This window comes from Xiphophorus couchianus, chromosome 2, assembly GCF_001444195.1.
Source record: "Xiphophorus couchianus chromosome 2, X_couchianus-1.0, whole genome shotgun sequence".
Lineage (NCBI taxonomy): Eukaryota > Metazoa > Chordata > Actinopteri > Cyprinodontiformes > Poeciliidae > Xiphophorus > Xiphophorus couchianus.
Window position 1 is genome coordinate 16,580,895 of NC_040229.1, and position 15,011 is coordinate 16,595,905.

The 15,011-nt window shown below is 37.8% G+C and overlaps 2 protein-coding genes across 6 annotated transcripts; one reads left to right on the forward strand and one right to left on the reverse strand.

Annotated features, from left to right (window-relative positions):
* Positions 1-185: 185 nt before the first annotated feature.
* On the reverse strand, positions 186-5,364 carry pdp2 (putative pyruvate dehydrogenase phosphatase isoenzyme 2). Of its 4 annotated transcripts, none has more exons than XM_028000153.1 (9): positions 5,224-5,364; positions 4,747-4,864; positions 4,437-4,613; positions 3,451-3,570; positions 3,078-3,364; positions 2,143-2,248; positions 1,668-1,904; positions 1,281-1,580; positions 186-608 (listed from the first exon to the last, which is right to left on the reverse strand). In XM_028000153.1, exons 2-9 carry the CDS (start codon positions 4,801-4,803, stop codon positions 333-335), a joined length of 1,560 nt encoding a protein of 519 aa, XP_027855954.1. In that variant the 5' UTR covers positions 4,804-4,864; positions 5,224-5,364; the 3' UTR covers positions 186-332. The 4 variants fall into 4 exon arrangements, with proteins under 4 accessions (XP_027855954.1, XP_027855933.1, XP_027855947.1 ...); XM_028000132.1 differs by having other exon boundaries at positions 4,437-4,637; positions 4,723-4,864; XM_028000146.1 differs by having other exon boundaries at positions 4,723-4,864; positions 5,224-5,363.
* Positions 5,365-5,517: 153 nt separating this feature from the next.
* Positions 5,518-13,851, forward strand: terb1 (telomere repeat binding bouquet formation protein 1). Of its 2 annotated transcripts, XM_028000119.1 has the most exons (20): positions 5,518-5,953; positions 6,061-6,171; positions 6,449-6,580; positions 6,835-6,963; positions 7,073-7,133; positions 7,219-7,331; positions 8,276-8,404; positions 8,506-8,658; positions 8,765-8,896; positions 9,024-9,149; positions 9,694-9,830; positions 9,911-10,251; positions 10,336-10,400; positions 10,499-10,576; positions 10,729-10,965; positions 11,236-11,292; positions 11,468-11,533; positions 11,621-11,686; positions 12,421-12,497; positions 13,118-13,851. In XM_028000119.1, exons 1-20 carry the CDS (start codon positions 5,917-5,919, stop codon positions 13,289-13,291), a joined length of 2,421 nt encoding a protein of 806 aa, XP_027855920.1. In that variant the 5' UTR covers positions 5,518-5,916; the 3' UTR covers positions 13,292-13,851. The 2 variants fall into 2 exon arrangements, with proteins under 2 accessions (XP_027855920.1, XP_027855927.1); XM_028000126.1 differs by lacking the exon at positions 12,421-12,497 and having other exon boundaries at positions 13,118-13,289.
* The last annotated feature ends 1,160 nt before the right edge of the window (positions 13,852-15,011 follow it).

Consider the following 15,011-nt stretch of genomic DNA (forward strand, 5'->3'; position numbering starts at 1 on the left):
AAATTTTACAGTAAACTTCTTAGCTCACATTAACACAAAGTAAACAGGGAAAAAGGCAAAGATGGATTGTCTGCGCAAGACACAAACAGGAATACTGACAAAGGTAAAAGTGCTGACATGAAACTTTCTCTCCCAAAAGAAAACTTGGATTATATGTCTGAAATTTTAAAGGTAATAAACAGTCGTTCATGTAAAATAATATCTGGACAGAATATAACATTGAAAACGATCATTTCACTTCATCTGTAAAACAGCTTACGTAACACCGGCCATGACAAAATACTGACTGTACGTAACCAAGCATAGCTCTGTAGTAGGACTCACTGAGTCTGCTAACTGTGGCGGGGTCTAGCCAGGTCGTAGTTCAAATACACCACAGTAACTGTGATATCGTCCCTGTACATTCTGGCCAGGTCTTCTGGCAAAGCGAGCATTGAGGCCAGCCTCTCCTGCGACGACTCCCCATACTCTCCAGTTCCAAGAGCGTGTCGGATCAGATGAGTGGCGGCGTTGGTATCCAGAGCTGGAGAGGCACGAGCTCGCCGCTTCAGCAAGAGCTCATGCATCTGACCCAGCTTGAGCTTCCGCTCCGAAGGAGAAACTGGAGCCTAAATGAACAGAGGTTGAAAAGTCAAAAAGACATGAAAAAACAGTTAGGACATGAGAAATATGAATTGACTTGCTGTAAACGGTAATGTTTTCAGTCTGGCAACCTTTTAAAGGGATGGTATTATGTATTTTCCAGGCACATTGTGCCATTTTAAAACTCAAATCAATAACATATTATCTTCAGTCGTTTAAAGAAAAATGCTTAAAAGAAACTTGACACATTTGAGATCCTACTCTTTCTGACACTCCGCCATCAGTTTGACATCACAACAATGCTTTCCACCCTTTGTGAGAGCAAACATTTAGGCACCCCTGAACAGTTGCCATGGGAAATCAAAGATTCATCAAACACGCATGAAGAGATCAAATCAGCACTCCTGGTATGGCTTGGATGAGGGAATAGCATTTCTGTTCTTTCTCTGTTGTTAAATTTAAATGTTTGAGATCAACAAAGAAATGTTCATATTTCCCAAGGATAACCCGAGTAAATACAAAATCTGTTTTCATTGATTTAATGATAAAAGCTGTGTGAAGTTACCTTCACTTATTTAAAAAAAATAGATAGAATTTATCTTTTAGCTTAATTGTTTGCACCACCCTTGGCGAAATTAGGACACTGTCCAAACACACACATATATAGTCATGTATTTAAGGGGTTTCTCTGAACAAACCTGTAAATGAATTCCACTGAGGTGTTCTCCAACTAGCCGCACTGCCTCCTCACTTGAGAATTCGTCCCACAACCCATCAGTGCCGAGGATCAGGAAGTGGTCCTGGGGTCTCAGTTTGTGATAGGTTATCTCAGGCGTCACTTCCAGGTATGGCGGTGTTAAATAGTTAGGCGGAGTGTACTGATACAAGTTCAGAGAGTCAAGATCCACTCCAGATTCAAGGCTGGCTAAAATGCTCTGCTGCAGCTCAACGCTCCACTTGAATCTCACATCACCGAAGGCGCGTAGAGGCATGAGAACCTGAAAATGAGACAGAGAAAAAAAACATAACTGACTTATTTCATAAATCAGATTTTCTTTGTTTATAGCACTGAGATACCAACTCACCCCCAGCAATCTGTCATCTGTGACCACTGTGTCTCTCTCTGAAGGTGGATGCTGCGCTCTAATACGTTCCAGCTCATCTTGGTTCTGAGAGTTGTGGTCTTTGGAAAGCGGGACAGCACTCCAGGAACCGTCATTGTTCTGCACCCCTAAAACTGCGCGGCAGTCTCCTGTATTTGCCACGTGGATCCCATCGGTTCCAACGTGAGCCACACAGGCAGTGCATCCAGCAAACGCCACCTGGAAAGAAAAGTCAGAGATGGGGAAAATAGAATTTCTGTTTAAGGCTACTGGCCTCTGGGTTTAGCCGCCTGATAACTGTGGATATAAAACCATTAGAATATTGATGGATTCTCATCAACCTTAAAACATCGGCCCAAACGCATCATGAAAAACTAAATTGAGAGGAGGAATGGCTGACTGACATTTTTCCTTCTGTATTATTCAGACTGGGTGAAAAAGACTTGTGTGTAGTTACCTGGATGGCTGTACTTTTCATAAGGTCACTGGAAAGGGGGACTTGAGCCTCCAAAGAGATGTCGGCATCAAGACGTCTAAAAGCACAACTCAGAGCCTCCTGAGGACTAGACAAAAGGATTACCAGATTTGGTTCATTGAGTTTCTCTCACTGAAGATGCTTTTCGATGCATTCTAAAGGTTTATGTAAAAATGTTGTGACATAATAGATAAAAGTGAAGTTAGAAAAAAAGCCATTTTAAAGAAAATGCAAACTGGTTAAAAAAAATTAATCGTGCAGAAGTAATATGGTAACAGATCAAGTGCCTATAAAACTAAGTTCGCTGTTACATGGTGCTGTATACTGCAGTTAAAATGTTTGCACAGTTAAAAGTTTGAAGTTTGTTTTTGTTCAATATGGTGAGTAAATTTGTACTCGTTTAAAGATGTCAAACAATAAATTAATCACTCAGTTTCTAGATTTACTGTATCACCAACAGGGAATCGTAACTGAATTAAATATTAATTTAATACATTTAAACTGTTTCCATTTGCGTTTTACTGGTATCAAAGTATCCTACAGTTTAAGACATATTCAAAGATGCCAGAGAAGGAGCAGTGGCTGCAGTTTTCTTTGCTTCTAATGTAACATAGAATAACACAGTGCAGTATCTCCCCCATCTGTTGTTGCACACTGCCTGTCAGGTGGCTGAACAAAGATTAATATAGTTTTCTTCAGTTACAAGAAAGACAAATTCTTCTACTTGGAAGAGTCAAAACAGTCAGTCAATATTAAACATAGCATTAATATAACTACAAATTACATCACAGTTTTTTTAGCAGCAGAAATAATTGTTTCTTTTCTGAAATAAAAGCAATGATATTATGTTATACACTTGTAGTATTTTCACTAAGTTTCATATCTAGCATGTTAGAACTACAAACATGTTAACTTACCTCATGCCTTCGTCATGCTCCTCATTGTCCAGTAACTCTTGCCAGAAGACTCTAAGGTGTCTTATGTACAGGGGCGCGGATTCACGATAGTTAAAATCTGAATGATGTTTATACCATTGTAAGATGGGTGGAATAGGCCTGCCAAGATCCATGCACTTATCAAGCTCTTCCAGGATTTGCTTTGGCATCATTGCCACTGCTATATAGTACAGCAGCCGCTCGCTTACAGCCTGGGCACATGCCCAGCCCCCGTGGCCGTCAAACACTCCAAACAGCATGCCCTTTGACTGGGGATTACACACACAAAACATTTTTTGACTTTGCATGTTAATAATTGGGTAAAAATATAAGAACATAAAAAGTAGATGCATACCTGTAAGCATGTGGCTGCACTACGACGGTCCTCATTAGGAGTATTTGCAGGTAAATGGTTGCTGTCAAACTTTCTCACAGCGCTGAGTGCCCTCCCATCAAACTCTGGCACATTCACAGTCTGAAACCAAAAGGCGCCTTCATGATTAAAATTTCAGTCAATGTGCAGACACTTAAATAAATCAGATTATTATTTAGGAAATTGCCTATTCCAAAAAAAAAATGTCTGTGTATGTATGTACTGTACATATACACATGCACATTAAAAACATTTTAACCATGTTTTTAATGGTATGATGTAATATTACACAATTATGCTTACATCAAATGTAAGCATAATATCATTACAATTAACATGAATAAAGATTTGAAGACATCTGTATGTATGTAATTATAATGCATTTCACTTCATGAATTGACTTTTGAAAAAAAGTGCTTTATAATAATATTCTTATTTACAGAATGTGATTATTGTATATGTACCCTATGAGAAGCAACAAGGATTAAAACAAAATTTTGTTTTTTTTCTATTTCATTTTGTTTGTTTAAAAAAATTGTTTCACAGATAACCCTTACCAGATTTGTAAGTACTTTGGCTTTTAAAGTAGGGATGAATAAATTGTTGCCAGGTTCGTTAAAAAAGTGAAATAAATAATAGATTAGACACCAACTTCTCAGCATTATTCAGCTGTAGTTCAAAACCTCATTTTTTTTTTTTCACAGTATTTACACAGTGCAAAAAAAATTTAAACCTTCCACTAACTGGACATGCAATTAAGCAAAAGACAATGTGTTTGGGAGCAAATAATTTTTTCCCCCCCCATTACATGCTAATGACAACCCTCACATAATGCCACCCAGGGTGGAGAGCCATATTAACCAAATCAAAAATCGCCACTGTTCCTTGTCTATCTGTGGAACCAGCTGAGCTACAGCATGTTTAGCTCCTAAACATTATTGATTGTTATTCAGTCTGATTTCTCTTACCTGTTCATTGCTTCTTAGGATGCTATTAATCTGCACTTGGCTCTGCTGAAAGTCTAAATCCTCTCGTGTGGAGAAATGACAGCAGCTTCGAGTCCAGACTCCAGATTCCTCACCAGTGCAGAAACTTTGGTCTGATCGAGACGGACTCCAGGATGAAAAGGGACACTTGTGGGCTGTCTGAAAGGGAACAATAACATAAGGCTACAAGTTTGGAGTCATAAACACAAAACACAAGAATTGTGACAGAATGTGCATATGAGGAGTACAGTCTGATCAAGATACAAACTTGGAATGGGACTTTGCGATGAACATTCAGCCTGTAGCTAGAAGCTCGATGGAGAATCCTGGAGTACACGCGTCCATACATCGCTACAGAAACGGAGCTGGCGCTATTCGGTGCAACTTATTCAAATTATTCCGCTTTATGTCTGAGCAGAAAAGACAAACAAGTCACTATGTGCATGTATAGTTGTAATGAATAAGTTATACTACATCAGATTTCTCTGTTGACATTTAACACATGGATTAGTCAGCTTGAAAGCTGCCCTTCAGCTAACCAAAGGCTAACCTAATAACACGACCTTTGATCGTTATTACGCTTGACACACATTGTTGAAATTTCACGATTTTACTGCTGCTAGCATGCTAGCTCTTCCTCACTCCACTAACGTTTGGTAATTTCCGACGCTACACTACACTACCCAAGAATCCATTCGTAAAGAGGCTGCCTACGCGCACATTTATGTAGCTTAAGAAATATGTCAGATCCCGTGTAAGCAAAACTTACATGGTTACGTACAAACTTTGTTACAAATGAAGCAAAGTCCGTTCACATGCAGCAAAACACCAACTATGACAAGGGGAGGGACGTCCAGCAACGTGTGACGTAAGGATCTGACGATCACCAATTCAGATGATCAGAAAACTGTTGGAAGCGCCTCACATCCTAGTTACATCCACTTTTATGTGTTCTCCAATAATTGTTATTATTTATTTGTTTGAAGTGTTTTATTTGTTTGTAGTGAGTGGATATACAATGTCCGGTTTAGGCGTAATTTTCAGGTTTTGTCGCGCAAACCAACTGCGAGAGTAGAGGGGTGGGTGTTCCTTCGGGGTTTCCACGGTAACGCAGAGTTAGGTTCACGAGCCTCTAAAGGAGCAGTTGACAGCTCGCGCTAAATGTATTAGCAAAAATGTTCTTCACAGTTTGTGAAGTAACAACTAGAAAGTAGTTGCAGTGTTAGATAGACAATGCGATCATATTGAGAAACAGTGCGCTTTTACTGTAAGAATTTTTTTGTCTGTAGTTAATGTTTTAGTTTAACTTTATAAATAACGTGACCGTTGTCAAGCTAACGCTAATCCCAAATGTAGCATGTTGGTGTAAACGTTTTTCTTTCAGCCCCGGGGTTGGTAATACCCTACGAAATCATAATACTTAGAAAACCAGGTATAAGAAATTTCTCTGAAGAAGAGTGAAATGGACAGGGCAGGCATTTGCAGGAACAACCGTAACAGTAAGTGATGCAAATATTAAATAATCACTGTGGGATTTTGAACATATTTTGATTCAATTATAATATGGATTTACTTTACTGACTTTATTTTATTCCTTTAATTTCAGCAACAAAGACGGATCTTAGTTTGCTGCTTGAGTGTGTGAAGTTTCAGATGAAATGTCCAGAGTCACAGAAGCAAGCACTTCTTACCATTCACTCCATCTGTGAAAAGAGAGGTAACAATAAAACCAGAGCTTTTCGACTGTTTAAAAATATAAGGCATGGAGGCAAAAATATTTTTGAATTGAATTACTAAAGCAAAATTCATTTTTGATGAGGTACATTCTAGAACAGCACAGAATGTACCTCATAAACAACGCTACAATTTCTGCTTCAGCAGAAGAATATTAGATTCTTCACAATCTAATATTATAATACCATCTCTAATTATATGTGTGACAAGAAGTTGCATTTATTCACTGTCTGTTTTACCCCATGTTTTCTTTCTTGCAGAGGATAATGTGGATCTGCTGAGAGAACTAGGTGGTGTGGCATTTTTGTATAATCTGTCCAAATCCAGTAATGTTCATTCACATGTTAAAGAGACTGCTCTCTTTACCCTCGGCACACTAGCTGAGGCTAATGGTGGGTACCTGTGTCTCAGAGTTATTGATTTTCACATCCATCCATCCGCATATTCTTGCAGGGTACAGAAACATTTTTAAAATGTAAATACATGTATTTTATCATTTATTATGTCATAAAGATGTCTAAAATTAAAATAGACGAATGTCTGTGCCAGATTATAGGCTAAATTAAGTTGTCCTGGTTTTGTGTGTACTGTAATTTCATATAAAATGAAATCGATGACAATGTCATATATATGTTTTGTTTGGTAGTGTATTGCAAGAATTCACTGTGCAGAAAGGACATATTCACCGACATTGCTGGACACTTGCAAGAAGACAGCTCACTGAATAAGAAGAGGGTGTCCGTCTATTTGCTGTTTGTTCTGGTTGCACACAACAGTAAGATTATGCCTCTTTAACAGGATTATTTCTTTATGTGACAAAAAAAATGTTCTGGCAAGTTTTAACTTGATTTGTTTGACAAGTATTTGCCTTTGTGGTTTTCCAGAATTGGGGCAAACTTTAGCACAAACCACAGGCTGCCTGGAAATTCTGATGGACCTTTTCAGGTACTGTGTTGTACCATTGATGTGTATACATTTTTCTTTTGTAGAATACGCTCATCTGACCTCTGTTTTTTTTTTTTTTTTGTAGGAGCACTTTCCCCTTCTCAGCAAAAGATAATCTGAGAACTGTCAGCCAAACCTACCAACTCTGGACATCTGTGTCTAGTGCTCTGTGTGGCTCCGTCAACAATCCCCAGAATGGTAATATCATCTGTCTTTGTTCCATGTAGTGATTCAACTATTTTACAAACATTTTCACTTCTATGATATATATATTTTTACTGTTCGACTGAAATCAAATAAATCTGATAGTGATCAAAACATGAAATGGCGCAATAACCTGGCAGCACAAGTGTGGATGGATCTGCTGAAGGATAATTTGAGCCAATTCAGTCTTCATAGTTGAGACTGAAACCTGCTTTCAGTCATAGTAAAATATACTTTGGTACTGTGAAGGCCATTATAAGTAATTTAAGAAAATATGCAACACAGATTATCAAAACTAGATATTTTCTCAAATTTGATCAAAGTACAAAATGGAGGTTACAGGGAGACCACACTACAACACTGAAAGAAATCCAGGAATTTCTAGCAAGTACTGGTTGTCTTCTATGTATAACCTTCTCCTGACCGATACGTTTGTGGAATGAGAAAATTTTTTTTATCCCTGTAACCACTGTGGAAACTATGGTTTAGCTACAGAATGATTGAACAAATGTCAAGAAAATACAACTTGAGCAGCTGAAGTTTACCTCAGTTACATCAGATTTACAATAATTTATAGCAGAAGAATCAGTTGGACGCTAAACAAATAATTGATTTAAGGGTTTGGGGAGTTATGCAACCAGTTTCCTACAGGTTTTATATTTGTTTGGTCCCAACAGATTTGTTTCTTTTTTAGGCTAATAATACGGTATATGCATGCATCACACTAAAGGTTGAAATTGTTTGGCAATCAGCTGTTATGGTAAATTTTTTTTTACTTCTCAATAATTTGGTATATTAACATTGGTATGCAGACTTTTTATGTCCACTATACAGTTAAACTTTAATACCAATTCCTTTGCCCTGCTGGTAACATCCTTCAAACCCTCCATGAGACACAAGATCAGCTGTATTCCACCATGCCTTTGTTTTGTTTGCAGAGGAAGGTCAGCGCATTTGTGTTGCAGCCTTTCCCATTGTGAAAACATGGCTTCAGCAGATTTCGGTGCCCTCTACTGAAACATTTCAGCCCATATGCTCCTTTATCGCCATGACAGTTTCCAACAACTGTGAGGAAACAAAACACAATGATTTCTGCTTCAAACACTGTTTGACAATTCCTAATGCCATTTAACACTTTGTAATATCCATAATTTTTCACCTTTTACAGCTTACGTACAGGAGAGTTTTGCTGCCTGTGGAGGTTTGGAAACTCTTACTCTGGCACTGCTTCGTGTTGTGTCTGCTGCAGATACCAGCTTGCTGTCTCGTCAGCTATCAGTTGTTATAGTCAAGACCTTGTCAGCTTGCATCACCGATAACTGTAAGTCCTGTTTTTAATAACGTTAAGATTACGTTTGACAGTTTCATTTCAACAAAACTTCTCTTATGCTGTTTTCATTCCAGTCTATTTTTTGTTTTCATTTTAGCCAATCTGGCCGCAGGTTTGGCGCAGTATGGTCTTGTCTACCACCTTTTCTTTCTGCTGACCAGCTCACACTTAGATCCTGATGACAGGCTCTCAGTTCTACTCACCATTGGGGAGTGCACCGAAGCCTCAGGTGAGACTGCACAGTAATGATCTACGTATGTTTGAGTTGAGAATTTGCTCTCTATACTTCTGTCATTTGGTTGAAATCCTCTCAATTGGCATGTTTTTACAACTTTGTGTCTATTTAATATTTGTAGAGGAGCACCAGTCTCAGCTGGTGGATTGTGGAGGCTTGCCGATTATGATAACTTTTCTCACAGAAGACTCAAGTGAGGAGGTTAGGAAAGCAGCGACTTTCATACTACATACTTGCAAAAAGACCAGTAAGTGTAATTTATTTAATATTTTATTCAACCTAATAAAAAAATGTTTGGGTTCTTTATGATTTAGTTTTGTTAGTCATTGTATAAGAGATTTTTTGCTGCTGTCAGAACAGACTTTTTTTTTTTTTATACTTTTACTAATATGTTGTAAAAACATTATTAGACCTCTTGTGTGTGCGGGTGTGTGCGTTTGGGTGTGTGTGGGCGTGTGTGTGTGTGTGTGCATTGCTTACTTGAGAAGGTATGAATGCCACACCTCTCAACTTCAAGTATCTGCTGCTAATGTTTTTTTGACACAAAAGAAGGTCCAATATACTATTATCAAAAGTGGTCATAATAATATGCCTAATTGGAATAAGATTCCTTTAGATTCTTTGTAGGTTCACTGTGGTCTTGGCAATATTTAATGTGTTACCAGTGTTACTATTTCACATGGTTCACATTAAATGTATTTATTTCTCTCTAAAATGTGTAACTACTAAAAGTTATATTTGAATTAATAGTACCAAGGTTTTAAAAGGACTTATTTTGTCTGTTGGCAAAGTGTTGAGCTTGGGAGTGCAGGGTCTGGTGGAGAAGCAAGCTGAATATGAGGAGCCTCCTTTAAACATAGAAGAGTTTAAGAATTCAGCCAGAGAAATTATGCGCAGGATTGAACTGTTAGAGAAAACACAGCTGAAGGTTAGTTGTATACACACACACGCAATGTAGTTGTAAAATTATGGTCCATAGTGACTAATACTTACTTGTTTTTCTTGTAGGAGATTGGAGAGGAGCAAGAAGACATTCTTTGTCCAAATTCAGCTGAACTTCAGCCATCTAAGCCCCCACCTGTATGTCTACCAGCCCAGAAACAGGAAGCCAATAAATCTACCAGCATACTGAGGCCAATATACAAGAGCAGTGGCAACAACAGCAGCCTCCAACTTGTCAATAGCATGGCTGAAGTAAAGAAAGTCACTTCTGGTTTGATTCCTCAAGGAGAAGAAACCAAAAGGAGTGGAGGAAATATGATGCGTTCTGTGAAAAGTGGAGGACGAATCGGGATGTCTTCTGACATATGGTCATCAGAGGGAGGCAGTGAGTCACATATGAAAAACAAGTCAGTGGCGTCTACAAAAGTTACAAATCATATGGGGAAAAAAAGTTCTTTAATAACATCCTTTTCCTTTTTATTTTTGCTTAGTTCCTTGTTTAAACATCCCTTGTCAGTATGGTTGACAAAACCAAAAGAGATTAGGTGCTGTTATGGTGAGAGACAGAGTCATGCAATAACTTCTAAATACTTTATTGTCAGTTATTGTTGGATGCAGCTTCTATCAAGATTTTAAGTATTTGTTTTGTTTTAGAGTCACAGGGCAGTAACTTAAACGAGAATCGGAAGATTCCACCAGAAGAACACTCTGTCTCTAATGGTCGGTGTGCAGGTGGGGAAAATATAATTTCTTTAATTTGTTGTCTTTTTTATTTTGTCTGGATTCACTAGAAGAAATCCTCTGTGTATCATTGCAACCTAATTGTTTCACCGTTACATTGTTGTACACAGATAATCAATTTTTGATATAACTGCCATTTTTAGGTTGTGTGTTAACTTTTGAAGAAGTGACAAGCCGCTCTTTTGCATCGGTTCAAAGCTCCTGTGTGAACAGCTGCGACATGCACAGAGTTCTGCAGGAGGCAATGGAGCGATTCAGAATGCATCACTTTATCTTTGGGGACAGGCAAGAACAAAAGAGTGCCACTGCTGAGCATTCTGACACCAACTCTGCCAGGGTTTCAACAACAAAGTTACACAGAAGCTGTGAAAACATGTGTGGTAAGAGGCTTTACAGTGTAAACTTTCTTGCAAAAGGCCTCTGTTAACTATTTGTTGAAGGTGTCTTTTTTCCATACAGCAAATTTTAGTCCCTCAGAAAACATCCATCAAGCACATTAATATGTTGAAAGTAATAAAACTTGTTTGCCTTTGCCTTTTTTCCCTGTTTTTGTTTCTTCTGATTCACTTTCTGACTGTGCCTTGAATCTTCTGAATCATAAATTAGACATCACAATGTGCTAATTTTGTAAACTATTTCATTCCTGACAGCTGGGACTGATAAAAGTGTTGCTTCTCTGCAGCAACACTCTTGGAGGAAATATAATGGTAAGAAAAGGCAAAAAAAAAAGGTCTTCAGACATAAGCACATAAAGTAATTTGTTCAGTGATTATCTCAGATGATTTCATTATGCTTCGAAGCAGTTGTCTTTTATTGTTGGATGGAAAGAATAAATCTAATGTATGAAACTTCTTTAATCTTGTATTTCATTTTTTTTCATAGGTGTCACTTTGACTCCCCTGTACAAAACGACCAGAAAAGGCGCATTTCCCTCTAAGAAAGGGATCGGTATGCATTATTAGTATATTTTTTAATGTTGATACACTCATGAAATTTTGCCATATTCACCAACTATGACTCCATCCTTCCTCTAAGGTCCAAGCTTGACTCCCCTAAAAAGGCCACATCCACGTGAAGCCAACTATCAAACATCCGGTTCTGGTATTTACATTTTCGCACTTTGTGTGTGAATGTTGTGATTGAGAGACGGTGTTGGGAGCTGTCCTCTGCAGTGTATTCTTGGCAGCAGACGAACCAGAGAGCAGAAGGAATGTTGAGCTGTCGCCAGCATTCTCACTGTTCAGGGCAGAGCTGGTTGAGCGCTGTGTTAAGCTGTTCCACAGTGTCTGTGCTATAAAATTACTACTACACTATAATGAGATCCTGTAATGTTTTAGGCCAATGGAAAATACTTTAACTATTAGGATATGATGTGTGTGTACTGTCAAAAGGCTTTATTCATTGTTTATCTTTTAACTTTCTGTCCCTTTATTCTCATCTGAGGCATTGTTTTTAGGCCATGTGTTTGTGCACTGTTGAAAGGGGATTCTGTTGTGTCTGTTGGGTTTTATTATTTCTTTAATGCTCTAAGCCAAATGTATTTTCCAGCACACTCTGACAGTAGCACAGTCCACTTTTTCAGCATACGCTGACATTTTTCTGCATTCTAAACTCCCCATTACGTTTTCCATCTAGTTTGGCTTCTCATTTTTTTCTGTTTTTCCCCGACATCAAAAAATAGATTTTTGTTTCTAGAGCAGCTGTTTTAGTTATAATGCTCTGTCACTCTGATGGGTCTCTATGCACAAAGCCTTATGCATGGAGCCTGTAAGCAGAATGTGTGGCAAAACATGTACCTGTATTTAAACTTAAACTTTGTCATGTTTCAAACACAGAGAGAAGAGGAAGAAATAGCAGTGAGCATTATGCTATTAAGGATCAGTCAAAGATAAGCACAGACCACTCTTCTTCTGTAAGAGCTTTTTAGAAAAAGGGTTTATGGACTTTCTCTGTCTGAACATATTGCCCTAACAATACTAAACTGTTTATCCAGAGTAAAAACAGGAATCAACTCAAAATATTTTACATATTTTCTTGAACTTTATGTGTCTTAAACTTGAATTAAACTGGGTAAAAACCATCAATCATGCTGTTCTCAGTGTGTGTGCTCTACCAGATGCCTTATGAAAAGACAAATTACAGTTACTTGTTGGTAGGATTGTGGGATGAAACATTAGATCATGCTACATGTCCATGTTTGTAGATTGGCTCATAATTCTCAGGCTCCTTTGACAGAATGGAAAAGTTGCTCGCAGTGTGCAGTATTATGCGAAACCAGTTCATATCTCATTTGGCAGACCAGAATTACTTTCTTCCATCTGCAGATGAATAAAAAATAACTGTTTACAAGTGGTGTTCCACAAGGCTACATTCTGTGCTCAATTTCAGGTTTCTTAAACTCTGTTTGACTGTAAACAACTTTAAATTACTTTTTGTATGAGTGATGTTGTACAATTTTTATTCATTTGCCTTTCAGTTAATTTCTTATTGTTGCTTTAACTGTTCCTCCTGTTTTTCTTAAAATACCGGCAGAGAAGAAAAAGACAGGACTTCAGCCGTGAGGAGGTCCAGCATTTGCTCTCTGGAGTAAGGAAATACGGCTACTCCTGGAACTCCATCTTGTGGTCACATACTTTCCAACCTGGACGCACCAATGTTGATCTGGCCAAAAAATACAGGAGGCTGATGAGAAAACAAAAGTCATAAAATGATGTTTAGATTGCATAAAATCTTGATCATATCTTCTTATTTTTACTTTGAAACTATAGAATGGTATTATTCTGTGTAATCTTACTCCTGCGACCGCAGGCCTTGCCCAGTCAGAATGTTCTTGTAAAGATTAGTTGATTTAATTGATATATTCATTCTGTTGATCTTTAAAAATTATACTTATTTTACAATAATTTATATAGTAATATATTCTTTATAGTACTGTAATATATTGTATTAGGATTTATTTCAGTTTTATTACTGCAAGAGCCTCTAGAAAATCTTCACAAGAATATGTTCTATAAATATTGCTTATCTTTGAAAGTGTATGTTCTGCTACTTTGTAAAGTTATTTATTGGTATTTATGTGTTTTTTCAGCTTACTTCTATATGCTAGATATTTGCTTTTTAAAAATGTTATTTAAGCACAAATCTTAAACCTGTGTGAGGTATTTGTGAGGATCTCTTAGATGAGGCAGTTAGATTTACAACCTTTGAGTGAGTTTACACTCTGTACATTGTTGCAATAAAAAGTTCTGTTCCTACAGTACCCTCAACCTCTTGCCTCTAAAATCTGTGTGACTTCTTAATCTTTAACTTTTTATCCAGGAAATTCATAAATAATTGATGCCAGCTCAAAGCTTTTCATGTCTGGAAATTCTAATAACTTAAACAATAACTGTGTGTAAAATCCTTTTTTGGAGACGGACAGGAACATTGCAAAGTGAAACTATTTTTCTCCTATTTCTGATGCAATCCTTTAGAAATGATCTAATAGTTCCTTCGTACACGGTCTCACAGAAGCAAATGCCAGGTTCTGTTTTCTTTATGTTCTTGCTTTGGCCATCATAGTCCGTAGAGACAGGAAATCAACAAGAGGAGAGGGGACCGTAGTGGAGCACTTTTGTTTATTGAGACGAAAGCCTCTGGTATGACAGGAATCACAAATAGTGCAAATCGTGCTGCTTATCTATTTTGTATGTGCATCAAGAAGCTGCTCAGTCTGCAAACTGTATCCTTCAGGAAAGCCGAGCTGGACTGAGATGACTGTCTAAAGTATGCCTCTCCCACTCTGGGGGGACTCATCAGTATGTTGTCACAACTGAGATTTACATTTTCCCTGTCTCATGGCAGAGGTTGTCAAAGTACCCATTTGTGGTACTTTTGACAATTTCTATGATACTCATTAACTTTGTGACTTGAAGCCCTTGCACTCTCATCAGTATGTGACTGTACAGTCTTTGTGGTTAAAGAAAAAAGTGAAGGCTAAAACTTCTTATTCCTTGTTTTCTATTATAAAGTTTCAGTTTTAGTTTGGAATTCTAATACTTGCTTCTTGAAAATGCTTGTACAAGATCTTGGGATAGCGATGAAGGCCGGGGGAATGTGGTGGGAGAGACATCTGAAGAGCAGATTTCTCATGGACTGAAATGCAGTTAGACTGAAGACTTTTGACCCAGACCCCCGAAACCCTCCTTCCTCTGGAAAGAATGTGGCCCAGGCTCTCCCCCTTCTTGCGTTTTCTCTCCCACGAGATGCTGGAAAAGCATTAGTTCTCTAACATGAAATGAAATACAGAAGCTATAATTTGAATAGCATGTCTGACCTGCGTCACATGCTTGCACTAGTTTGTGGCAAGATGATCTCTGTCATTTAAGAAACTAAAAAAAGTAATTAACCAGTTGATTTGCTCAAAAATCAGTATGTGTTGTTAAAT

Bases quoted from the DNA above. Each gene is read 5' to 3' on its own strand.
- terb1 (XM_028000119.1), top strand. From the start codon at position 5,917: ATGGACAGGGCAGGCATTTGCAGGAACAACCGTAACA. The intron at 7,332-8,275 runs GTAATATCATCT...TTTTGTTTGCAG, and splicing joins CGTCAACAATCCCCAGAATG to AGGAAGGTCAGCGCATTTGT. The intron at 9,150-9,693 runs GTAAGTGTAATT...CTGTTGGCAAAG, and splicing joins ACATACTTGCAAAAAGACCA to TGTTGAGCTTGGGAGTGCAG.
- pdp2 (XM_028000132.1), bottom strand. From the start codon at position 4,803: ATGTATGGACGCGTGTACTCCAGGATTCTCCATCGAGCTTCTAGCTAC. The intron at 3,571-4,436 runs GTAAGAGAAATC...TTTTGGTTTCAG, and splicing joins TCCTAAGAAGCAATGAACAG to ACTGTGAATGTGCCAGAGTT. The intron at 2,249-3,077 runs GTAAGTTAACAT...CCTTTTGTCTAG, and splicing joins GAGCATGACGAAGGCATGAG to TCCTCAGGAGGCTCTGAGTT.